Source organism: Schistocerca cancellata, chromosome 5 (assembly GCF_023864275.1).
Source record: "Schistocerca cancellata isolate TAMUIC-IGC-003103 chromosome 5, iqSchCanc2.1, whole genome shotgun sequence".
Classification (NCBI taxonomy): domain Eukaryota; kingdom Metazoa; phylum Arthropoda; class Insecta; order Orthoptera; family Acrididae; genus Schistocerca; species Schistocerca cancellata.
This window is the reverse complement of record NC_064630.1, coordinates 764,384,432-764,411,455: the sequence shown is the minus strand read 5'-3', so window position 1 is coordinate 764,411,455 and position 27,024 is coordinate 764,384,432. Positions and strand designations below refer to the sequence as shown.

The window sequence follows — 27,024 nt, the reverse complement described above, 5'->3', positions numbered from 1 at the left end:
TGATCCTTATATTTGATTGCCTCTAACAGTAGAGCCATGGTTTCATAAGTTTCTTTCAAGTCTACTGCGTAAGACAAAGGTACCATAGCCATTATGCAGTAGTACTTCTTTCAAGCTGGTTTTACTGGAGTCAATAAATAGTCCCCACTCCTGTGGGTTATATTGCACACCTAGCTGCGTCATCAGACCATTGACACCCATCTCTACATAGACACATTGAATTCTGCATATCGAAATATTGAGCGAAGGAAGCACATCTTGATCTGAAACAGGAAATTTTTGTCCCTGGAGCTAGAAGGTTCCGTTGTTGCTGTCTCGACCCCAAGAGTTCAGCTTGCTGTTTCGAAAGTTTTAGATAGCGAACCAAATTGTTCAATTCCTTTTGATTAAAGAGCTGAGGCGAAGTGTCATGATACTGAGGGCAGTACACTTCTACATGTCCAATGCCTACTGATTCACTTGACATGGTGTCTGGTTCTGTGGGTTTCATGTTACAGACAGGAACAGGTAACCCCTCATCATGGGGCACAGGCAGTTGCACTGAAGAGACATTTGGATACTTTATTTTATGTCTAGTTTTGCTTGAATGTCCCGAAATATTTGTAAGTCTGAATAATGGTCATTAGGCAAACACCACACCATCGGAACAGCGAATGGCACGGCTCTGCATTTTCCTTTCAACCACTCGGTTAAGGTTGTAGAATGGGCTATGCAAGTAATGTGAGGTGCAAAATTTTTATCTTGATCACCAACAGAACAATCAAAATTTCCTAACGAAATCAGTGATTGGTTTCCTTTTGGCTTTTGGAGTGAATTTACCACACACATAACAAAAGTTGTCGGGGTGGTTTAGACAGCAACGAGATTTACTAGTTGCCATTTTTCTTAGCGTAAGTTTTAAACACAAAAAGTTTGCGCTATATTTCACAGGAAGCACTCACTGAGGATCTCTTTCACATCTCTAGATTACCACACCAACCATTTACTGACGATTTGTAGATCTTCTAACTCTCCTCTGTATATCAAAAACAAACAATTAAACATCAAAACAGAGAACAGCAAAAAGCGAAACACTGAATACGAAAAATAAAAAAAAACTTTAAAAGCTCAAAAATGGTACGTGCTAGAACATTTTGAAAAGTATATTCGGATTATACACACCAAAATACATACTAGTTGAGGTATCACATCCCAGATGCAAAACGGCTGTTGACTAGTGTAATAAGCCAATTTATTTGGACAAAGACGCTAACGTAGCAAGGGCAAGGAAAATGAAAGTTGCTGTTCAGTTAACAAAAAAACATGCGTAACAAGAAAACTTTATACATAAAAGCAAAACTCAAGTACTGTAATACTGACATTAGATGGCAGTACCTTTATGCTTCAGAATGCCTTTCATTAAAAACAGCCAAAGACTTAGGTTTAATGGAAAAGAAGGAAAGGAAAATAATGAAGAAAATTGTGGGACCAAAATATGACAAAGGAAAATGGAAATTAAGAAGTAATAAAGAAGTTTTTTGAAAGAACAGAACGAATATTAGATACAACGAGGAAAGGAAGAGTTACATTCTATGGACAGCTAAAAGATGAAAAAAGAATAACAAAAAGAATTTTGAAATTCTTTGAAAGAAACCCAGAAAAACAGTGATGTGAATCAAATGAGTTGAAGCAAAACTGAGAGAAATGAGAACAATGGAAGAAGAAATAGGAGAAGAAGAAAAGTTCAGAGCAAAAATAAAAAGTGTCAAGGGCTCTTAGAAGAAAACAAAGAAAAAGACAGTTGGAATACGGACAGAAGGAAGAAGAGAACGACATAGGGACATAATGAAAAGCTACAGGAAAGAAAGAAAAGAGAAAAGAAAGAAGACATAAGTTACTTCATATGGTACTTAGTTCACCAAACCAATAAATAATAATAATGATGTTTTCACAATAATTATCATTCCAAGATTGCACAGTTAGGCATTCTTTAAGTTTGACTTTCCCTTTTAAGAAATTCTAAATGTCTTATGATGTATTGTCTGTCTGTCATAGAAACAGTGGCCAAATTGAAGCGGGTGATATTTTCTGGATACCAGAACACGCGCGACTTCAAAGAAACGAAGTGGAGACGTGATCAGCACCTAAAGCGCGCGCCATGTACGACGGCGGCCGAGATTAGGTTCGTTCGGCGCATCTGACGTCACAAAACACAGTCACCCAATGAACAGAAAACGACGTTGCCAGAGCTCGACTGCAGTGTAGAGCACGGACGAGTGTCTACAGTTTTAGAAACGTTCAGTCATAAAGAAAGTAATTGAACATAAGCAATGTCTTGGTAGCAGACTCTTTTATAGAGAGTTTGGAAAAAGCATTATTTATACCAATCGCTTCATATTCTATTAATTAATTAAACCAAACAAGCAATAAGCCTCCTAATTCAGGCGATAGCAAGGAAAGGTGTTTGTATCATTCTCACGAACCGCTTTTTTCGCAATAAAGAACAGCGGTAATTGTTTATTTCCTATTGTACTTCGTCGAAACGTGAGTAATTCATAGTCATACCAACAGTGTTTGTCGGTATTTCGCGTGCTATTTTAGAGTACTCCAGGAATTCTGTTGAATGCTAAGCTCCGATAGATGCCGGCACGGTAACTCAGCGTGTTCGGTCAGAGGGTTAGCTGACCTCTGTAATAAAAAAGCTGAGTTAATGGATCAATGACGAACTGAAACGGGTGTCTCGCGACGTCCGCCCCGAGCAGATGAGACTTTTTTTTAAAAAAAAAGATAGTGCAATGGTTAAGGTGTTTGACTGCTAAGTGAAAGGTTTTGAGTTCAAACCTTGTGCAGTGCTTAATATTTTCTTTATTTAAAAACAATATCGAAGTGTCTTGCTTCATGAATTTTATTCGTTTGAATGTAATTTTTTGAAATTTCTAGTGCTTTGTCTCTTCATTATAATCATAATAAGTTTTCGGTTTTTCTAATTTTGTCCTCCCAATATTTCTTTTCACAACAATTAAAAACAATGAAAAGGCACACATACAATATTCATGTTATCTGTTTTGTTTGTATATCTTCTGTTCCGCAGTCGCTGTTTTACTATTCATATTGAGATATATTCTTTTGCGACAGTATTAAAATGTTATTTAGATCAGAATTTCGGCTCGTACGTTGCCGAGCTACTCGATTGTCTGACGCAATTCTTTGCTTCGCTGCTTTGGCAACATCATATTCAATGTTTTCACCGACTGATCTATGTTTTGGCAAGTATTTACTGTCCGTTGTAACAAACGGAAATTGTATGCGCACTGCACCTCACTGACAATATATTTTAGTTTCTATGTTTTATTACGTCCACAATTCAGTTTTGTGTACTTCGCCAACTTTGTTTTAATCAGGACGTTTTAGAAAAAAGCGAAATGACTCTGGTATAAATAAAAGTTTTATTACAGTCGCGAAAGACGGCATATTTCTCAGTATTACATACGACACCTATCTCGTAATTAAATTAAATGAGATATTGTTATACAGTAAATTTTATATGAAATTTAGGTATTTTGTCCACATTTCATTCTCAACATTGTGGCAACTAAAATCGACCATACGGAAAGTATACACTATGGACTTTTACCTCTGCAAACTCTTTAAAATTTCGTGCAATAGTTTACTACATTTAATGCTGCACAATAACTGCGTTGAACATCAAGACAAAATTAAGTCATTTATGGGGGAGGGGGGGGGGGAGGTATCAGTCAAGAAGATGTGTAAAAATCAAATTCTTGGGCTAAATAGTTTTTGTGAAATCGAATGATAAGTGTGTCAAAGCAGTCGGAACACCATGTGTCTGCACAGGCGAGCAGTGCAGTGATGACAAAATTGCGCGCAGCGCGGGATGCGGGGAGCATGTCTCTGTAGCAGCGAAAGGGTTAATGCGGCCGTGGTGGCTTTACTTCATAAAATGCGCACTCCCCCTAAACGTAAGTTTGCGCACTATACTACACGACGGCGCTGCTTCTCTTGGCGTGTGCGTTGTTTGTTACTGGCAACGTAGCCATCTCCCACGTCTGGGCGGGCATGCGCAAGCCGCCAAGATAAAAGAATTTAACTATAGTAGCACAGCTATAGGTTGTGACCCTCCTGTCGAGGTACAGGGTTATACGTCATTGAGTGGATGAGTGACTGGGAGTGAGGGGCAGCAAACTGCAGCTTTTGACGCCATCTACCCAACTTCCTCCAGCCAATGAGGTGGCAAGAAGTCCTCATTACACGTATCTGGATAGAAAATGCCCTTTGAATGGATAGTTTCCTTTTGTGACGAGACGATCTACTAGAACACTGTACTTGTGGTGTAGGATTTTCTCAAAACCTCACTTTGGAAGAGTGTACCAAGTTTGTTGATTAAATGCTAGACAATGATATTTGTTAGGTATTTGTCCACAATTTTAGTTATAAGTGGAATACTGACACAGCTCCTGCTTCCGAACGCTTTTGCTGCAGTCCGGCACTGAAACTTAACATTGTGTCTTTTTTGCCGGTAGCATTCAGTGTTCTTCCCTCTTCACTTGTTTTTCTGCTAGTGGTTTTGCTCTTGGAGTGATGTACAATTCGACTTGTGGGGCCACGTGATTTACCCAGGTAATTTACCTCTATTGAGACACTGGTTAATTTGTGTCGCACACTGTCTTGCATGCTGCCTTCTGTGCATTGACGTCAGTCAGTTTTCGTTCTTGTCCAGTGCCGAATTCCTTAATTTTCATTTTTTTAACTAATGCGTCCATCGTCTACTTCGTTTCCTGCGGTTAACTTGCAGCGTTTGTTCCACACGCCATGTTTGGCATGCCTCCAAGACGAGAATTAACATCCGTTCAAGCTGACAATCTTTCTCAGTAGGCTGAGCCATAATCTGCTTTCCTGTCCACGCATTTCTCGCAGCTCTTTCAGTTTTTAAGCAGATGCTGAGAGCTGCTCTTATTTCTTGCCTTGCTTTGTTGGTGCATTACATAAATTTACAGTGCAATGACATTTCATTTTATGCCTGAATCAAATCGCCCATTGTCTGCAAGACAACACTAATTTTTCACATTTAATTTTCCTAGCATTTTGTTGATCTTTGTCATGGACAGGTTTTCAAAATGGTTCAAATGGCTCTGAGCACTATGGGACTTAACATCTATGGTCATCAGTCCCCTAGAACTTAGAACTACTTAAACCTAACTAGCCTAAGGACAGCACACAACACCCAGCCATCACGAGGCAGAGAAAATCCCTGACCTCGCCGGGAATCGAACCCGGGAACCCGGGCGTGGGAAGCGATAACGCTACCGCACGACCACGAGATGCGGGCGGGACAGGTTTTCAAAGTTAATTATGGTTACATTTCTGTTAAAACAACAGTTTGAAAAACATGAAACAGTTTTTGTCTTCCAAAGCAGCCTGCACAACCCAAGTTCAGTGCTCAACAGCAAGCTTAAGGTGTGCGTCAGATTTACTTCTCACCTGCAACAATATAGTAGACATTTTAAAACGCCACTCCTGGTATACAAGGAGAATCTAAAAATTTTCTTCAATTGGTTACTGCGTCTCTTGTTATCTGTAAATTAGCAAGAAGGCTCTAAAATTTTCTTTAATTGTTTACTGCGTCTCTTGGTATCCGTAAATTTACAAGAAGGCTTTCTGCAGGAGCTTGCTGATAAATAAAATGGTAAATTTAAATGCCAACATTTTAGGTTAGGCTTTACCTCTACCGTTATTCACATCCAATGAAACAACAACTTAACTGTTAGCCGGCCGCGGTCTCGCGGTTCTAGGCGCGCAGTCCGGAACCGCGCGACTGCTACGGTCGCAGGTTCGAATCCTGCCTCGGGCATGGATGTGTGTGATGTCCTTAGGTTAGTTAGGTTTAAGTAGTTCTCAGTTCTAGGGGACTGATGACCACAGCTGTTAAGTCCCATAGTGCTCAGAGCCATTTGAACCATCTGAACTTAACTGTTACCAGTCACTGTTTATTTATTTCTACAATGCGTTTCAAAGGTTTAAACCTCCACATCTGGTGGAAGTGTGTATTATGACATGTTTGTGTTGTTTTACACTTTAGGGGTAACCTGCGTGTCTTTCTAGTAGAGAAAAAAACAAACACTATTTCAGATCAAGACTCTGCGGAGGTCTTTGACTGAAGACTGAACATAAATGCAAATGTGAAAATAAATTAACTAAGAGAGAATACTTCCAGTGGTCGTAATACAAGACATATAAACCGTTACATGCTGTAAACAAAGATGATGTTTACACATTGTTCGCAAAGAGAAGAGTGATGTTTCCCTAGTCCTGAATTGGCAGAAGTCGGTTGACACCGGTTTACTCATTTTTCGTCCGGCCACGACCAAACTCAGCACTCTAGAATGCTCCATACATAATCATTCTGAAGTGAATGTTCTGCTGTGTTGTGTTGCGTAGCTAAACGAGCGTTTGGCGTCATTGGGTGGGAGGCCCCTTGCGTGGCAGGTCCGGCCGCCTTGGTGCAGGTCTTATTACGAGGTGCATTCAAGTTCTAAGGCCTCCGATTTTTTTTCTAATTAACTACTCACCCGAAATCGATGAAACTGGCGTTACTTCTCGACGTAATCGCCCTTCAGACGTACACATTTTTCACAACGCCGACGCCATGATTCCATGGCAGCGGCGAAGGCTTCTTTAGGAGTCTGTTTTGACCACTGGAAAATCGCTGAGGCAATAGCAGCACGGCTGGTGAATCTGCGGCCACGGAGAGTGTCTTTCATTGTTGGAAAAAGCCAAAAGTCACTAGGAGCCAGGTCAGGTGAGTAGGGAGCATGAGGAATCACTTCAAAGTTGTTATCACGAAGAAAATGTTGCGTAACGTTAGCTCGATGTGCGGGTGCGTTGTCTTGGTGAAACAGCACACGCGCAGCCCTTCCCGGACGTTTTTGTTGCAGTGCAGGAAGGAATTTGTTCTTCAAAACATTTTCGCAGGATGCACCTGTTACCGTAGTGCACTTTGGAACGCAATGGGTAAGGATTACGCCCTCGCTGTCCCATAACATGGACACCATTTTTTCAGCACTGGCGGTTACCCGAAATTTTTTTAGGTGGCGGTGAATCTGTGTGCTTCCATTGAGCTGACTGGCGCTTTGTTTCTGGATTGAAAAATGGCATCCACGTCTCATCCATTGTCACAACCGACGAAAAGAAAGTCCCATTCATGCTGTCATTGAGGGTCAACATTGCTTGGCAACATGCCACACGGGCAGCTGTGTGGTCGTCCGTCAGCATTCGTGGCACCCACCTGGATGACACTTTTCGCATTTTCAGGTCGTCATGCAGGATTGTGTGCACAGAACCCACAGAAATGCCAACTCTGGAGGCGATCTGTTCAACAGTCATTCGGCGATCCCCCAAAACAATTCTCTCCACTTTCTCGATCATGTCATCAGACCGGCTTGTACGAGCCCAAGGTTGTTTCGGTTTGTTGTCACACGATGTTCTGCCTTCATTAAACTGTCACACCCACGAACACACTTTCAACACATCCATAACTCCATCACCACATGTCTCCTTCAACTGTCGATGAATTTCAATTGGTTTCACACCACACAAATTCAGAAAACGAATGATTGCATGCTATTCAAGTAAGGAAAACGTCGCCATTTTAAGTATTTAAAACAGTTCTCATTCTCGCTGCTGGCGGTAAAATTCCATCTGCCGTACGGTGCTGCCATCTCTGGGACGTATTGACAATGAACACGGCCTCATTTTAAAACAATGCGCATGTTTCTATCTCTTTCCAGTCCGGAGAAAAAAAATCAGAGGCCTTAGAACTTGAATGCACCTCGTACATTCGACGCCACATTGGGCGATCTGCGCGCCCGATGGGGATGAAATGATGATGAAGACAACGCAATACCCAGTCTCTGAGCGGAGAAAATCCCCACCCCAGCCGGGCATCTAACCCGGGCCCTTTAGGACGGCAGTCCGTCACGCTGATCATTCAGCTATCGGGGCGGACAGCTAAGGAATACGGCCTGCTCACAAGATGAAGAACGAATTCTGATATATATATCTACATTTTTTTGAAGAATAATCAATGTATTACTGCAGCCTTTACTTAGTTATAGCATAAAACAAATGTAATCGCAACAACCCACAATCCTGACGCAGCCAAAACTTTGCTTTTTAGTTTTTGGCATGTTTCTTTGGTATTTTCTAAATGAACAATTGTCTTACCTGATCCGCAAAAGTCAGTAGATCCACCCAAAAACCAACAATTTTTCCTCTTCTTAGGCTGAGAGTAGATATATCTGTTTATAGTATAAGAGTGCATCTATCTGCACATTTTTAATTCATTATCAATGTGTTACTTCAACATTTACTTAATTATAACATGTAATAGATGTAAGCCTAACAAACCCCCAGCTGTGGATAACAAAAACTTTGATCTTCTGTGACTCCTTTCAGTCTCTGACTGTAAATTCCAGCCTAACTGTTACTTATGCATAAACGATGCCACTACAGGGACTTAGATTTTTAATAGATTTTGAGGTAAGTTCCTATGGGACCAAACTGCAGAGGTGATCGGTTCCTAGGCTTACACACTACTATGTCTAACTTAAACTAACTTACGCTAAGGACAACACACACACACCTGCCCGAGGGAGGACTCGAACCTCCGACGGGGGAAGACGCGCGAAGCGTGACAAGGCCCCCCCAGACCGCGCGGTTATCAAGCGCGGATCAGGCGACATAATTATTACACTTGGTGTCTTCAACATGTCATCTGATTAGATAAATAGGTACAAAATACAAGTAACATATACTTGACATAAAAGATTTGTGTACTAATGGAAATATTTACACTTGAAAGGCTCTTCATTTACACAACCAGAGATCTCCACAACAATTTAAGACTTGCTGCAAAATAGTGATTTTGTTTTGCTATAAGTGGTTTGCACTTTGAAATAGCATTTCTGTTTTGCTATATGTTCTTTGCGCGTATTAGTTTCTACAGTCTTTTCACAACAGAAAGAAGGAATACTGAGGGGAGGTGCTGGGAGTAGACTGACCGACCCCCAGCGCATGGGCTACCAAGGGGTGAGGGCTAGAGCGGAAGGAACTGGACGCACTAATGTCACTCAGTGCTGGCAACACGCTTGCGTTTACATACGATTTTTGCTCCATGTGCACTGACAGTGTGATTCATTAGCCGCCGACATAGCAGCTGTCTATTGTTATGTCCTGTGGCTATGAAAGTGAGGCAGGGGTGTAACAAAAGCTTTCAGCGTTCGTGAAATCCAAATTGATAGTTTCATGTTGAATGACGGTGATTATTGCTGCTAGTCCCATATCCGTTCTCATAGCCAATTCTAAATTAAAAAGAACTAGTAGTAAAATTTACATTGTGGCAGTAAAAAGAGAGTAAGTAAAATTTTGAACATTTATTCACATAATATAACACTGAATTGTATGTACACATAAATCACTTGGAATCCGTCTTTTATATTCCTTATTCCTCTCTCATTATATTCCTCTCTGATCCATCATCATCACATACCTTGCAGTCTTAGACGGATTATCTTTGGATGTGTCCCCTGAAATATTGTGGTCCATAAAGATCCGTTTTACTTCTGTACATGCCAATTCTACCGCACTCAAATCACACTTATAGTGTGGTAAGTAGACAACAGTGTGGCCTTTCTCTTTTGCCATTGCATCAATTACACGCGTTTTTAGCAGGCGTACGTTCTTGAATTAAAGTGAACAAAACTTAGTCCTTATGCTCTCATTATAGACAACATGACTCTTTTGCAGGCATTTCGACATTCTCACTTCGGTATCACACCATGCGGGTGTTTTTTTCCACCAATCTGGCATAGTATGGAGCATTGTCAATCACAATGACTGACTCTGGAGGAAGGTTTGGGAGATCTATATTTGCAAACCACCTTTCAAAATTCCCAGACAGGTCTGAAAAAACGTACACCACATATTTTATTAAGGCAATGAAGGCCAGTGATACCTTCAATACAGATGCACACCAAGTTCGAACTTCTATGGGAATCAGCGAGATGCCTCGAGTAATGAGATTAATGAGCAGAGGTAGGATATCAAAAGTGTGTGGTGCAAGTTGAGAATCTGGTCTGATAGGAGGCATGCTGGGGTAGTTTCTGTGGCTGTGGTGTCCATTCTGTTAAGATGGTGCAGGAGTCAGTGCATCTGACTAGTAAGTGGGGGAGGCCGGCCGCCGTGGCCGAGCGGTTCTAGGCGCTTCAGTCCGGAACCGAGAGACTGCTACGGTCGCAGGTTCGAATCCTGCCTCGGGCATGGATGTGTGTGATGTCCTTAGGTTAGGTAGGTTTAAGTAGTTCTAAGTTCTAGGGGACTCATGACCTCAGATGCCAAGTCCCATAGTGCTCGGAGCCATTTTTTAAGCGGGAGACCCAGGTTCGAATCCCGGACTTGCACAAATATTCAACTTGCCCCATTGATATACACTACTGGCCATTAAAATTGCTACACCAAGAAGAAATGCAGATGATAAACGGGTATTCATTGGACAGCTATATTATATTAGAACTGACATGCGATTACATTTTCACGCAATTTGGGTGCATAAATCCTGAGAGATCAGTGCCCAGAACAACCACCTCTGGCCGTAATAACGGCCCTGATACGCGTGGGCATTGAGTCAAAGAGAGCTTGGATGGCGTATACAGGTACAGCTGTCCATGCAGTTTCAACACGATACCAAGTTCATCTGGAGTAGTGACTGGCGTATTGCGACGAGCTAGTTGCTCGGCCACCATTGACCAGACGTTTTCAATTGTGAGAGATCTGGAGAATGTGCTGGCCAGGGCAGCAGTCGAACATTTTCTGTATCCAGTAAGGCCCGTACAGGACCTGCAACGTGCGGTCGTGCATTATCCTGCTGAAATGTAGGGTTTCACAGGGATCGACTGAAGGGTGGAGCCACGGGCCGTAACACATCTGAAATGTAACGTCCACTGTTCAAAGTGCTGTCAAAGCGAACAAGAGGTGATCGAGACGTGTAACCGATGGCACTCCATACCATCACGCCGGGTGATACGCCAGTATGGCGATGACGAATACTCGCTTCCAATGTGCGTTCACCGCGATGTCGCCAAACACGGATGCGACCATCATGATGCTGTAAATAGGACCTGGATTCATCCGAAAAAATGACGTTTTGCCATTCGTGCACCCAGGTTCGTCGTTAAGTACACCATCGCAGGCGCTTCTGTCTTTGATGCAGCGTCAGGGGTAACCGCAGCCATGGTCTCCGAGCTGATAGTCCATGCTGCTGCAAACATCGTCGAACTGTTCGTGCAGATGGTTGTTGTCTTGCAAACGTCCCCATCTGTTGACTCAGGGATCGAGACGTGGCTGCACGATGCGTTACAAAAATTGTTCAAATGGCTCTGAGCACTATGGGACTTAACATCTATGGTCATCAGTCCCCTAGAACTTAGAACTACTTAAACCTAACTAACCTAAGGACATCACACAATACCCAGTCATCACGAGGCAGAGAAAATCCCTGACCCCGCCGGGAATCGAACCCGGGAACCAGGGCGCGGGAAGCGAGAACGCTACCGCACGACCACGAGCTGCGGACTACGATCCGTTACAGCCATGCGGATAAGATGCCTGTCATCTCGACTGCTTGTGATACGAGGGCGTTGGGATCCAGCACTGCGTTTCCGTATTACCCTCCTGAAACCACCGATTCCATATTCTGCTAACAGTCATTGGATCTCGAGCAACGCGAGTAGCAATGTCGCGATACGATAAACCGCAATCGCGATAGGCTACAATCCGACCTTCATCAAAGTCGGAAACGTGGGAAAAACGACTGTCTATAAGCCTCGGTGTGACCCCTAATGTCTGTCATCCTATCTTCGTAGTTCTTGTGCGAAACGTACGTCGGCGGCAGTAGAATCGATCTGCTGTCGGCTTCAAATGCAGGACCTCTAAATTTCCGCAATACTGCGTCGCGAAGAGAGCATCATCAGGGATTCACATTTGAGTTTGCGAAGCACCTCTGTGATACCTGCTGATCAATCTAGCAGCCTGATGATCAATCTAGCAGCCTGCCTCTGATATTGCTACGATGTCTTCCTTTAATCCGACCCGGTAGGGATCCCAAACACTTGGGTCGCACTAGCGTTCTATACCTTTATAGAGGAGCTAGCTCCACTTTCCCAAAAGTCTCCCAATAATACTAAGTCGTGAATTCGCCTTCCCGACTACGAATATGACATGCTCATTCCATTTTACATCGTTTTCCAACTTTACGTCTAGATATTTAATCAATGTGACGGTATTAAGCGGCACACTAATAACGTTGTACACTCCTGGAAATTGAAATAAGAACACCGTGAATTCATTGTCCCAGGAAGGTGAAACTTTATTGACACATTCCTGGGGTCAGATACATCACATGATCACACTGACAGAACCACAGGCACATAGACACAGGCAACAGAGCATGCACAATGTCGGCACTAGTACAGTGTATATCCACCTTTCGCAGCAATGCAGGCTGCTATTCTCCCATGGAGACGATCGTAGAGATGCTGGATGTAGTCCTGTGGAACGGCTTGCCATGCCATTTCCACCTGGCGCCTCAGTTGGACCAGCGTTCGTGCTGGACGTGCAGACCGCGTGAGACGACGCTTCATCCAGTCCCAAACATGCTCAATGGGGGACAGATCCGGAGATCTTGCTGGCCAGGGTAGTTGACGTACACCTTCTAGAGCACGTTGGGTGGCACGGGATACATGCGGACGTGCATTGTCCTGTTGGAACAGCAAGTTCCCTTGCCGGTCTAGGAATGGTAGAACGATGGGTTCGATGACGGTTTGGATGTACCGTGCACTATTCAGTGTCCCCTCGACGATCACCAGTGGTGTACGGCCAGTGTAGGAGATCGCTCCCCACACCATGATGCCGGGTGTTGGCCCTGTGTGCCTCGGTCGTATGCAGTCCTGATTGTGGCGCTCACCTGCACGGCGCCAAACACGCATACGACCATCATTGGCACCAAGGCAGAAGCGACTCTCATCGCTGAAGACGACACGTCTCCATTCGTCCCTCCATTCACGCCTGTCGCGACACCACTGGAGGCGGGCTGCACGATGTTGGGGCGTGAGCGGAAGACGGCCTAACGGTGTGCGGGACCGTAGCCCAGCTTCACGGAGACGGTTGCGAATGGTCCTCGCCGATACCCCAGGAGCAACAGTGTCCCTAATTTGCTGGGAAGTGGCGGTGCGGTCCCCTACGGCACTGCGTAGGATCCCACGGTCTTGGCGTGCATCCGTGCGTCGCTGCGGTCCGGTCCCAGGTCGACGGGCACGTGCACCTTCCGCCGACCACTGGCGACAACATTGATGTACTGTGGAGACCTCACGCCCCACGTGTTGAGCAATTCGGCGGTACGTCCACCCGGCCTCCCGCATGCCCACTATACGCCCTCGCTCAAAGTCCGTCAACTGCACATACGGTTCACGTCCACGCTGTCGCGGCATGCTACCAGTGTTAAAGACTGCGATGGAGCTCCGTATGCCACGGCAAACTGGCTGACACTGACGGCGGCGGTGCACAAATGCTGCGCAGCTAGCGCCATTCGACGGCCAACACCGCGGTTCCTGGTGTGTCCGCTGTGCCGTGCGTGTGATCATTGCTTGTACAGCCCTCTCGCAGTGTCCGGAGCAAGTATGGTGGGTCTGACACACCGGTGTCAATGTGTTCTTTTTTCCATTTCCAGGAGTGTACTTTCAGCCAGAAGGCAAATACTTGTTTATAAATAATTATTAATGTATAATGAGGCGTCGCATGGCGACGGTGGGATTTTCTAAATAATGTAATTCGTCGTCTTTGGGCGGCAATATAAACAGAAAAATACGGATAGATATGCGATCCCTCACTATTTTGTTCGCTGGAGAACAAATGAAGCCTTGAACGCTAAAAAGTCTTGTACTGTTTTTCTCGAGTAAGACGGACGCAGATTTGTGGTAGTCTGATCTAATTTTTACTAAATGTATATAAACGTGTTATGTCTAAGTTTGAGTGAAGTGTAAAGAACTGTTATAACTTACCGTGACGACGCACGAGCGACTCAAAGAAGACAATGGCTATATAAAAGAGCGCTCAATGGACATGATACGGACATAAAAATCTACCGTCATTGTAGTACTAAGCTTAAGGTACGATATATGTTTTAGTTATAATAAATATTTGTTCTGGGAATACTGAATCATTTAGCAGTGCTCATTTCTATTATCTCCTCAGTATTATTTTCATTTTAATTATGCATTTTGCTAATATTACAGACACCAAGATCAGCAGTCCAATGTGCGTGTTACATTGATAAAAAGAAAACTGTTTTATCGTCTTCTTGCATCAGCTTTAATATTGAATTTCCCTTTTGTGTGATGTTACATTTGTTTTTGCGCCCTTAAGAACTTTCTGGTCCCTTAGGAAATTGTGTTGTCATAACAATAACTTCACAACCGGGTATGATCGTATCTACGATCATGAAGTAATTAGAAAGATGATAATGCGATATCTTAATCAATAGCACGCTAGTTGTGACTGCCTCAAGCCACGTGAAACTGCAAGTAAAAACTAATCACATCTCATAATGCAATATTTTATGACAATGGTCAATCCATGATTCTTACGCCAATTGTGATTGATAAAACAGTAAGCTAAATCTCTATTTCCAACTTTCCATTGAATAACAACATCACTTTTATTTTGTAACATCACAGCGTCCAGTATCGTCTGTTTCCAGGAACACATCAACCACACGTACTCTATGAGGTCGAATATTATCGTCGAACAATACGAAGTCTTGGCCCACAGCATCTCGCAACAACCGCACATTGAGTCCCAATATCTCGTCACAATACCTGACAGCAGTTAAACCTTGCCGTTTAACCGTACAATTTCATGAAGAGGTGTTCGAGTCATTAACATAATCCCTGCCGACACCATTACGGATTATTCTCGATATCAGTCTCTTTTCGTAATGGTTGGGTCGTGAAATCGTGTTTCACGTTCCGTGCAGATGCTAATTCGTCGAGAATCACTGTCCAGACCACATCGGGACTCATCTGTGGAAGGAACATTGGGCCACTGTTCGACCGTCCAGATGGGCATTGACGGCTCCACACTGGACGTTGCCTTCTGTGAAGACGCATCATAGGGTACACATACGGCATTTCTCTGACAACACGAGGTGCATTCAAGTTCTAAGACCTCCGATTTTTTTTCTAATCAACTACTCACCCGAAATCGATGAAACTGGCGTTATTTCTCGACGTAATCGCCCTGCAGACGTACACAATTTTCACAACGCTGACGCCATGATTCCATGGCAGCGGCGAAGGCTTCTTCAGGAGTCTGTTTTGACCACTGGAAAATCGCTGAGGCAATAGCAGCACGGCTGGTGAATCTGCGGCCACGGAGAGTGTCTTTCATTGTTGGAAAAAGCCAAAAGTCACTAGGAGCCAGGTCAGGTGAGTAGGGAGCATGAGGAATCACTTCAAAGTTGTTATCACGAAGAAACTGTTGCGTAACGTTAGCTCGATGTGCGGGTGCGTTGTCTTGCTGAAACAGCACACGCGCAGCCCTTCCCGGACGTTTTTGTTGCAGTGCAGGAAGGAATTTGTTCTTCAAAACATTTTCGTAGGATGCACCTGTTACCGTAGTGCCCTTTGGAACGCAATGGGTAAGGATTACGCTCTCGCAGTCCCAGAACATGGACACCGTCATTTTTTCAGCACTGGCGGTTACTCGAAATTTTTTTGGTGGCGGTGAATCTGTGTGCTTCCATTGAGCTGACTGGCGCTTTGTTTCTGGATTGAAAAATTGCATCCATGTCTCATCCATTGTCACAACCGACGAAAAGAAAGTCCCATTCATGGCTGTCATTGTGCGTCAACATTGCTTGGCAACATGCCACACGAGCAGCCATGTGGTCGTCCGTCAGCATTCGTGGCACCCACCTGGATGCCACTTTTCGCATTTTCAGGTCGTCATGCAGGATTGTGTGCACAGAACCCACAGAAATGCCAACTCTGGAGGTGATCTGTTCAACAGTCATTCGGCGATCCCCCAAAACAATTCTCTCCACTTTCTCGATCATGTCGTCAGACCGGCTTGTGCGAGCCCGAGGTAGTTTCGCTTTGTTGTCACACAATGTTCTGCCCTCATTAAACTGTCACACCCACGAACACACTTTCGACACATCCATTACTCCATCACCACATGTCTCCTTCAACTGTCGATGAATTTCAATTGGTTTCACACCACGCAAATTCGGAAAAGGAATGATTGCACACTGCTCAAGTAAGGAAAACGTCGCCATTTTAAGTATTTAAAACAGTTCTCATTCTCGCCGCTGGCGGTACAATTCCATCTGCCGTACGGTGCTGCCATCTCTGGGACGTATTGACAATGAACGCGGCCTCATTTTAAAACAATGCGCATGTTTCTATCTCTTTCCAGTCCGGAGAAAAAAAAATCGGAGGCCTTAGAACTTGAATGCACCTCGTAAAGGCCACTGTCCCGAAGCCTTCTGTACACCGTTCGCATCGCAACAACACATCCAGTGGATGCTGCGAGGTCAGATGCCAGTTGCCGTGCAGCACTAAGGAGGTACCGTCTTGCCCTTACAGCCAGATAACGGTTCTCTCTTTCTAATGTTACATGTGGTCGGCCCCACCCTCGTCGTTGGAATACAGTTGCGATCTCTATGAATTGTGGCCACATCCGAAAAACAACAGAACGATTCACATTAAGCCATCGGGCCATGTCAGTTTGCGACTGTCCTCCCATGGCCCTCCACTGCAGAGACTGGTAGACGTCTTCCCTGTGCCACACTGCACCGCCTGTGACTGTGTACACGGCGAGTGATTGTGGATGTGGGACTACCTGGCAAACACTGTCCCATTTAGGACGAGGAAGGAGACGAGTTACTGGCAGAATGAAAAGCTGTGAGGACGAGGCGTGAGTCGTGCTTGGGAAGCTCAGTTGGTAGAGCACTTTCCCGCGAAAGGCAAAGGTCCCGAGTTCAAGTCTCGGTCCGGCACACAGTTTTAATCTGCCAGGAAGTTTCACTGCCCCATTTGATAGGTGCCCTGACGCCGTTGTTGGGGTGGTTCAAAGACTGGCTCTGAGCACTATGGGACTTAACAGCTGAGGTCATCAGTCCCCTAGAACTTAGAACTACTTAAATGTAGCTAACCTAAGGACATCACACACATCCATGTCCGAGGCAAGACTAGAACCTGCAACCGTAGCGGTCGCGCGGTTCCAGACTGAAACGCCTAGAACCCCTCGGCCACGTCGGCCGGCGTCGATGGCATGGTTGTCCGTTGAACAGAACGCCATCTTCTGCATCTTCTGTGCAGTACACGATCGTGCAGGCATCTGTTGACAGGGAAACAGTGGTTTGTTGCTTTAATCTTGGACACCTGTGTAGATTCTCTTTGAATTGCACGCTTTTTCAGGTCATCATTTGCTGTTAAGGGGCTCCGGAAAGGCTCAAAATCATGAAAAGTTCAATTTTTACTTTTTTGCGTTTTCTGAATCTGCAGACTATTACCTTTTAATAGATATATAATTTATTCAATTCCGAAGACTACAACTATTTTTAAATTTTTTTTGAAATGTGTTCTACATGGGCGTGACCCACTGTGGCGCTGTTAAACTGCTGTCAAATGTGTTATTATTAACGTCCGTGTTCATCAGGTGATGTGAGATAAAGTATGTGTTGTGGCTAACCTGTGATGGTTCAACATATATCGCTGGTGTGATTGTCGATTGTTTCATGTTTATTTACTCTGTCGTTATCTCGAAAATATTCGTAATTAATTCTGTTTCTTGAGTCTCTGTTTTGTTGAAGTATAATAATGAGTAAAAGTAAAGTTATTAGAAATCCTCTGAAAGCTTTTAAGAAAAGGAGAAATGTTGGAAAGCCAAAGGTATGTGTTATTACTGTAAATAATAACATTCTAACATGGTACGAGCGATGCTTGCTTTAGACAAGGAACGCCTTCGGGCTGCAGACAGGGCTGTAAAGAGTCTAGAAGTACAAGCAAAAGTAAACAGGAGGAGGAACAAGAGGAAGCTGGAGGAGGAGTTTGCAGAGGATGAAGATAATCCGTCCTATGGGCCTGGAATGCACTAAAAAGTTAATCCAATCTTTGTCGTCGATTCCCAAAACTTTTATTTTCTCATACTAATTACATGTTTTCTAAGGATCTTCCAAACATATTTGTTTCAAACTTTCAGTAAATGTTACACAGTACCTTCTGCATAATTTAACACAGCCTTTTTCCAAAAAACTGTATCTTTTTGAATATATAAATAAAAAATAGCAAAAAAATGTGAATTTTCATTACAATTGAAAAAAAATCATCTTTAATAACTGAACTAAAATTTTGTAAAATCCCTGTGTTAAGTTGTAGCCCATATTCCAATAAATAATCTGTAAAAAGTTCAACTTCCTACCTCAAATACTTTGTGAGGAAAGATGTAATTTATAAGCGTTATTTTAACATTGCAAGTATAGGGCGTTCCGGAGCCCGTTAATGCCACGTGCCGTGTATTGTCTTGCCAGCAGCCGTGGCTGTGGCGACAGTAGCGGCAGGGTACAGCCCCTGGCAGAAGGGTGGCTGGTGTCCACCGGACTGCGCACACAACTGCACGATGGAGTGCCTCAACTGCAAGTGCCCCGGCGAGTGCTCACTGGAGATGAACCGCGTGGTCGCTTGGTGCGACGGCGAATGGGGTCACGACCGCAAGGTGCTGCGCGAGTTCGTCAACTGCTGCGGCTGGCAGCGGGAAGTCTGCCTCTACGGGAGGGGTAAGTGCCACCCCCTCACACTCATCACCCTCACAGCGTAAGGACGGCAGGACGCTACAACCGCGTTCGGCTGGCATTCGGGTCACTTGACGTCCCTCGCTCATTGTGTGGTGCGATCTTTGTCTTGACCGCCCAATTTACTAAAGTATTATTCAGGATATGATCACAGCTAAACTTTTATGACGACGAAGAATATAAATGTCATAGCTGCGTGCAATTTGAGCTGTGCTCTTAAGACTCATGCCTAACCACTTCCTCAGGAGTCGTGTCATTTTCAGAAAGAAACAGCCAAGTATTCGCGACGAGGAAGAAACTAAAAGTCGTTGCTGCTCGTTTCACTTACAGAAATTTAAGCTGTCCTCTTAGGTTGCTGTCTAACGATACCCTCTGAAATCGCGATATATTCGAAAAAAAAAACAGGTATTTGTAACGAGGACTTTCATCTTTAGATTTTAAATCAGACTAAAGACACAAAATTGAAGAAACTCATTCCTGAGAATGTGTACTCTTCTACGCAAATAACATCCGATACTGTAGAACAGCCGTGGGCAACCTTTGGCGACCCGCAGACCTGAGTCACATACATACATAAAAACTACACTACTGGCCATTAAAATTGCTACATCACGTGCTACAGACGCGAAATTTAACCGACAGGAAGAAGATGCTCTAATATGCAAATGATTAGCTTTTCAGAGCATTCACACAAGATTGGCGCCCGTGGCGACACCTACAACGTGTTGACATGAGGAAAGTTTCCAACCGATTTCTCATACACAAACAGCAGTTGACAGGCTTTGCCTGGTGAAACAGTGTTGTGATGCCTCGTGTAAGGAGAAGAAATTCTTACATCACGTTTCCGACTTTGATAAAGGTCGGATTGTAGCCTATCGCGATTGCGGTTTACTGTATCGCGGCATTGCTGCTCGCGTTGGACGACATCCAATGACTGTTAGCAGAATATGGAATCTGTGGGTTCAGGAGGGTAATATGGAACGCCGTGCTGGATCCCAACGGCCTCGTATCACTAGCATTCGAGATGACAGGCATCTTATCCGCATGGCTGTAATGGATCGTGCAACCACGTCTCGATCCCTGAGTCAACAGATGGGGACGTTTGCAAGACAACAACCATCTGCACGAACAGTTCGACGCCGTTTGCAGCAGCATGGACTATCAACACGGAGACCATGGCTGCGGTTACTCTTGATGCTGTATCACAGACAGGAGCGCCTGCGATGGTGTACTCAACGACCTACCTGGGTGCACGAATGGCAAAACGTCATTTTTCCGGATGAATCCAGGTTCTGTTTACAGCATCATGGTGGTCGCATACGTATTTGGCGACATTGCGGTGAACGCACATTGGAAGCGAGTATTCGTCACCGCCATACTGGCGTATAACCCGGCGTGATGGTATGGGGTGCCATTGGTTACACGTCTCGGTCACCTCTTGTTCAGATTGACGGCGCTTTGAACAGTGGACGTTACATTTCAGATGTGTTACAACCCGTGGCTCTACCCTTTATTCGATCCCTGCGAAACCCTACATTTCAGCAGGATAATGCACGACCGCATGTTGCAGGTCCTGTATGGGCCTTTCTGGATACAGAAAATGTTCGACTGCTGCCCTGGCCAGCACATTCTCCAGATCTCTCACCAACTGAAAGCGCCTGGTCAATGGTGGCCGAGCAACTGGCTCATCAAAATACGCCAGTCACTACTCTTGATGAACTGTGGTATCGTGTTGAAGCTGCATGGGCAGCTGTACCTGTACACGCCATCCAAGCTCTCTTTGACTCAATGCCCAGGCGTATCAAGGCCGTTATTACGGCCAGAGGTGGTTGTCCGGGTACTGATTTTTCAGGGTATATGCACCCAAATTGCGTGAAAATGTACTCACATGTCACTTCTCGTATAATATGTTTGTCCAACGAATACCCGTTTATTATCTGCATTTCTTCTTGGAGTAGCAATTTTAATGGCCAGTAGTGTAGCTGGCTGCATCATCACGTAATGTGACAGCAGTTCTCCTAGTTCATTAAGTCGAAACTTGGCGCCTGTGACGTTAACTTTTATGGACTAATGCACCGTCATAAATGGCACCCATTTCTCATCAAGCCATGCCATCAAATTATTCCTCAAAACACCCATTTTTGAGCGTACATTCATTTTGTTTTCATACCGTCTTAAGGTGTTTACATTTACTTACGTGTTGTGAACATTGTTTCTTGACTTGTGACGTTTTACAGTAGCTGCCTCAAAACTACCTTTGCAAAATTCTGCAAACCTACAGTAAAGAAACAAAATTCTGCAAAGCTGGTAGCAAAAAAACGAAGTCCACGACACGGAAATAAATGTAAACATCTGAGGAAGGGATACCAAGCAATTTGAAATATCGTCATGCAAAAATAAACACCTATAAAAGCAACTTAAATCAGTTAGTTCATTATTAATTCCCTTCAGCGGCAACAGCTGAAGTGTTCTAATATCTCCACGACGGACAACAATAATTTAATAATGTTAATATGGAATTATTCTAAAATATATCCCGGGTGGAGCACAATGTGAGCGGCTCATTCTCTCTCCTCTCATCCCACAAATTTCTTCCGCAGGCTGACTGAAACCAATCACGGGTCAGATGCAGCCCGTGGGCCGCCATATGCTCGTCCATACTGTAGAAGATAATTCTATTACATGAATAAGAAAGTCTCAGAATCTGTCACAAATGTGAAGCTAAAAGAAAAAAAAAAAACAAATATTAGCGTGTTGCAAGATGTGAACCTACTTTCTTCGTCTTTGTAACTGCACGTCTCTAACAACAAGACCTAAGTGAACACGTACTAGCATTGTTATAGTAATTCTCGGGATCTTCTCAAGGCTTTTACCGCTAATGTGTCATTTACTGGCATTAATTATAATCGAACCAAGAGCGATGTGTGCGATAAATCTTCAACATGCTCTTGCCTGGAAATGGCTTCCTCTCTTACCATGCAAGATATAACACGAAACCAATGAAATAAGTAAATCTTTTATGGTGTCTCCAAAATAACAAGCGAGGGATGTCACATGACAAATTTTCAGTTTCAGCTGAATGGCATTGTACCGCCCTCATTGTAGTCCCTCGTGATCTGTCATGAGTGGTGGTTTTCATTAAGAAACTGGCGCCATAATTGCACGTGTTGTGACACATGTCTGCTGTGCAATTTGCAATCCAAACGCAGAAGATGAGCTTATGACGTAGCATCCTTCTTACAAAAAGGTATTTATAGTGCAGAAACAGAATACGGGAACTAGCAATAGCAACAGAGTTTATTTACGGCTTAAGGAAAATCCACAACGTATTTTCTTGACAATAACCATACGGTAAATCGTCCACCTTGCAGAGAACTGAAAGAATAGGAAAAGTATCATCTAAACATTTCAGAATACCAACATTCAATATTTATTTGATTGAGAAAGTACATCAGCCTATGTAAAGGGTGGAGCAAATAAAACTGGCCCAGATGAGTGGATACAATTGGACGTAAATTTGTGGCAGCAATAACGGAGGAGGAAATGACCTACTGATATTTCCAACAGATTGGAGCAACTGCCCATACAGCCTGCCGAATCTTGGAGCACATTTACGCAATCTTTACGCCTGTCAGTGTTGTGAGCAGACCCTAGCTGGCCACCCAGGCCACCTGGTCTCTCGCTCTGCGATTACTTTTGTGTGGAGAGGCCTCAAGTCCCGAGTGTATCGCAACAGTGCGCACAGTCTGCAGCAGAACATTTCGGATGTGGCTGCAGAAATTCCAGCAGCTTCGATCCGCTTTCAGGAACTTGCTGACCAGGACCCAAAAGTGCCAAGAGATGAATGGTGGTCACATTCCACATCTGCTACGGTCATGTTAATACTGTATTTCCTTACTCTGCTGTGTTTCTTTGTAGCCTGGAACACTGTTCTGCGGGCCGCTTTTATTTGTCCCACCCTGTACAAATATGTCAAAAAATATTTCCATTGAAGTATATAACGCCTTTTTACTTTGTAGTTTTCATTTTTTTAAGTGCTAAATCACATCAAAAAGTATTTTTCATTTTGACAGATCTGAGTTTTTCTCTGACGGAATGATTTTCATTAAAAATACATTTATCTATTTGTAGTCTTCTGTGCCCTTGTTCCTAGATATTCATCCTTTCCCCTGAGAGCAAACCCAAGCAGAAAAATCATAAAAACCAGGAAAAATCATCAGCTCTTTCAGCAATGTTTTTCATTGTATCACAAAAACAAAGCAACAGTAAAAGAATCATGCCTTATAATAATCAACAGTAAGAATGCAATGGATAAAATATGTCGCTGAACACCTTTCCTCCTCTCTCTTCCCACCCCCCAGTCCTAAACCACACACTTTTCCTTGTTCTCCTCAAATGGTTCAAATGGCTCTGAGCATTATGGGACTTAACATCTGAGGTCATCAGTCCCCTAGAACTTAGCCTTGTTCTCCTCTCCAATCTCCTAAGCAACCAACTTTCCTGGAAATAGACTAATTAGAGAACTACACTCCTGGAAATGGAAAAAAGAACACATTGACACCGGTGTGTCAGACCCACCATACTTGCTCCGGACACTGCGAGAGGGCTGTACAAGCAATGATCACACGCACGGCACAGCGGACACACCAGGAACCGCGGTGTTGGCCGTCGAATGGCGCTAGCTGCGCAGCATTTGTGCACCGCCGCCGTCAGTGTCAGCCAGTTTGCCGTGGCATACGGAGCTCCATCGCAGTCTTTAACACTGGTAGCATGCCGCGACAGCGTGGACGTGAACCGTATGTGCAGTTGACGGACTTTGAGCGAGGGCGTATAGTGGGCATGCGGGAGGCCGGGTGGACGTACCGCCGAATTGCTCAACACGTGGAGCGTGAGGTCTCCACAGTACATCGATGTTGTCGCCAGTGGTCGGCGGAAGGTGCACGTGCCCGTCGACCTGGGACCGGACCGCAGCGACGCACGGATGCACGCCAAGACCGTAGGATCCTACGCAGTGCCGTAGGGGACCGCACCGCCACTTCCCAGCAAATTAGGGACACTGTTGCTCCTGGGGTATCGGCGAGGACCATTCGCAACAGTCCCCATGAAGCTGAGCTACGGTCCCGCACACCGTTAGGCCGTCTTCCGCTCACGCCCCAACATCGTGCAGCCCGCCTCCAGTGGTGTCGCGACAGGCGTGAATGGAGGGACGAATGGAGACGTGTCGTCTTCAGCGATGAGAGTCGCTTCTGCCTTGGTGCCAATGATGGTCGTATGCGTGTTTGGCGCCGTGCAGGTGAGCGCCACAATCAGGACTGCATACGACCGAGGCACACAGGGCCAACACCCGGCATCATGGTGTGGGGAGCGATCTCCTGCACTGACCGTACACTACTGGTGATCGTCGAGGGGACACTGAATAGTGCACGGTACATCCAAACCGTCATCGAACCCATCGTTCTACCATTCCTAGACCGGCAAGGGAACTTGCTGTTCCAACAGGACAATGCACGTCCGCATGTATCCCGTGCCACCCAACGTGCTCTAGAAGGTGTAAGTCAACTACCCTGGCCAGCAAGATCTCCGGATCTGTCCCCCATTGAGCGTGTTTGGGATTGGATGAAGCGTCGTCTCACGCGGTCTGCACGTCCAGCACAAACGCTGGTCCAACTGAGGCGCCAGGTGGAAATGGCATGGCAAGCCGTTCCACAGGACTACATCCAGCATCTCTACGATCGTCTCCATGGGAGAATAGCAGCCTGCATTGCTGCGAAAGGTGGATATACACTGTACTAGTGCCGACATTGTGCATGCTCTGTTGCCTGTGTCTATGTGCCTGTGGTTCTGTCAGTGTGATCATGTGATGTATCTGACCCCAGGAATGTGTCAACAAAAGTTTCCACTTCCTGGGACAATGAATTCACGGTGTTCTTATTTCAATTTCCAGGAGTGTATTATGCCACACATAGACACAGCTCATAGCTCTCTCAATAACAGCTCAGTATTTTGTTGTCATATAAATGAAACAGTCCATGAACAGCTTCCTATGAAAAGAATGGGAAAGGGGATATGACGACATTCTCATCCACTGGTGAGTGTGTAATTGTTCACCTAGAAGACTGTAAGAGGTATATACTTTGGTTCTATATCTGCCATGAAGGATATGGTAGTTATAACAGGTTGACCAACTCTCCTATATTTCTCCGATCTCCCATATTATAGCAGTTTCCTTCTAATCCGCCCAGCTTGCTTATTGACCACCTGTTCCTCCAATATAGTACATCTTGTGAAATACTATTGGTAGTTCAAATTGTCTGACAGACAGATATTGAAAAGTTTTCATATAATTATCAGTACTACACTGATAAGCCAAAACATTATGACCACCTGCTTCATAGCTTGTTTGTCTGTCATTGGAACGAAATACATCACCAATCCTGCATATTATGGATCCAACCATTTGTTAGTAGGTTTGTGGAGGTATGTGGCTTTAGATGTCTATGCACAGGGCATGTAATTCCTGTAAATAACAGGACACTGATTTGCATACGCAGTTATGTACCTCGATAGCAACCCAGATGGGTTCCATGGGATTCACTTCACGCAACTTTGGCCACTGATACATCAACATGAGTTCACTACAATGCTCCTCAAATCACTGTAGCATGGTTCTGGCTCTGAGACATGAACAATTGTACTGCTGAAAGATGACATTGCCATCGGGGAAGACATCAAGCATGAAGGGACGCAGGTGGTTTGCAGCAGTCAGCGTGCCTTCAATTACTACCACAGATCCCATGCAAGTGCAGGAGAATGTCTCGCATAGGACAATACTGCTCCCACCAGCCTGCATCCATAGCATGCTGCACATTTCAAGCCTCCATTCCCTTGATGACAATGTTTGTGGAGACGACCAGCAACCTAGTGTAGCAAAAATGTGACTTACTTGAAGTGCCAACATGTTTCCATTGATTGACATCTGAATCCTAATGGTCCATTGCCCACTGAAATTATAACTGGCAATGTTGTTGGATCAACATGTGAACATGTAGGGGTGGCCTGCTGTGGAGATCCATGTTCAACAAACTATGATGAAAGGTGTACTCCAAAACACTTGCGCATGCACCAATATTGTGCTCTTTTGGCAGAGTTGTACCCTACTTTACAGAGCAGACAAGCCTCTGAACCCCATGTTCCTTGAAGAGTGATGGGTGCCCAACCATTTGGACCTAGTGGTAGTTTCACTGTCCTACCTCTTTCTGTAGATGCTCACAACAGTAGTATGTGAACATTCAACCAACTTCGCCATTTTTGAGGTACTCATTCATAGGCTCTGTGTAATAATAATCTGCCCTTTGTCAAAGTCACTTATCTAAAAGAATTTCCCCATTTGCAGCCCATATCTGCACTATGGTGATCCCCTGTTTGTGTCTGCTCCATTTACATACTTTTATTACCATGTCAAGTGCACACAATGCCACCAGGTGACAGCCAACATCATGGTGGGCAGCGATCATAACGTTTTGGCTGCTTGGTGTATAGTCAACATATAGTAAGCCTCAAGGGAAACCCGAGTAGTGGAGAAAAAGGCATTGCCTATGCATCTAGAGTGGTCATGAGGGGAAGAATGTTTACTTTTTTCTCACTCAATACTGACAACACATGGATGTGTTTGTCCCATACCTTTCAGCAATTATGGTATAAACAACACATGGAAGTAACAAGGGTTTGCAAAAGTGGGTGATAGATACATCCATGTTTAAAAACACTTTTTACATTATTTATATCCCAACTGAGTCACATAACACAACAACATTTCACAAGTAAGCAAACTATGTTAGTTTTTTTAATATTTATATCTCCTTTGTCACACGTTACGGCCTTGCCGCAGTGGATCCACCGGTTCCCGTGAGATCACCGAAGTTAAGCACTGTCGGGCATGGTCGGTACTTGGATGGGTGACCATCCAGGCCGCCATGCGCTGTTGCCATTTTTCGGGGTGCACTCAGCCACGTGATGCCAATTGAGAAGCTACTCGACTGAATGGTAGCGGCTTCGGTCAAGAATACCATCATAAAGGCCGGGAGAGCGGTGTGCTGACCCCACGCCCCTCCTATCCGCATTCT

At 44.5% G+C, this 27,024-nt stretch overlaps 1 protein-coding gene and 1 pseudogene across 2 annotated transcripts in view; both read left to right on the top strand.

Annotated features, from left to right (window-relative positions):
- The window catches only part of LOC126187615 (uncharacterized), a 55,454-nt gene that overhangs the window by 7,689 nt on the left and 20,741 nt on the right, over positions 1-27,024 (top strand). Inside the window, exon 2 of one of the 2 annotated variants that reach the window (XM_049928809.1) lies at positions 18,644-18,886. In XM_049928809.1, coding sequence (XP_049784766.1) covers positions 18,644-18,886 — 243 coding nt within the window. Of the gene's footprint in view, positions 1-18,640; positions 18,887-27,024 lie in introns of both variants that reach the window. The other variant, XM_049928808.1, reaches the window with a different exon arrangement.
- LOC126189294 (5S ribosomal RNA) lies at positions 26,771-26,888 on the top strand (annotated as a pseudogene).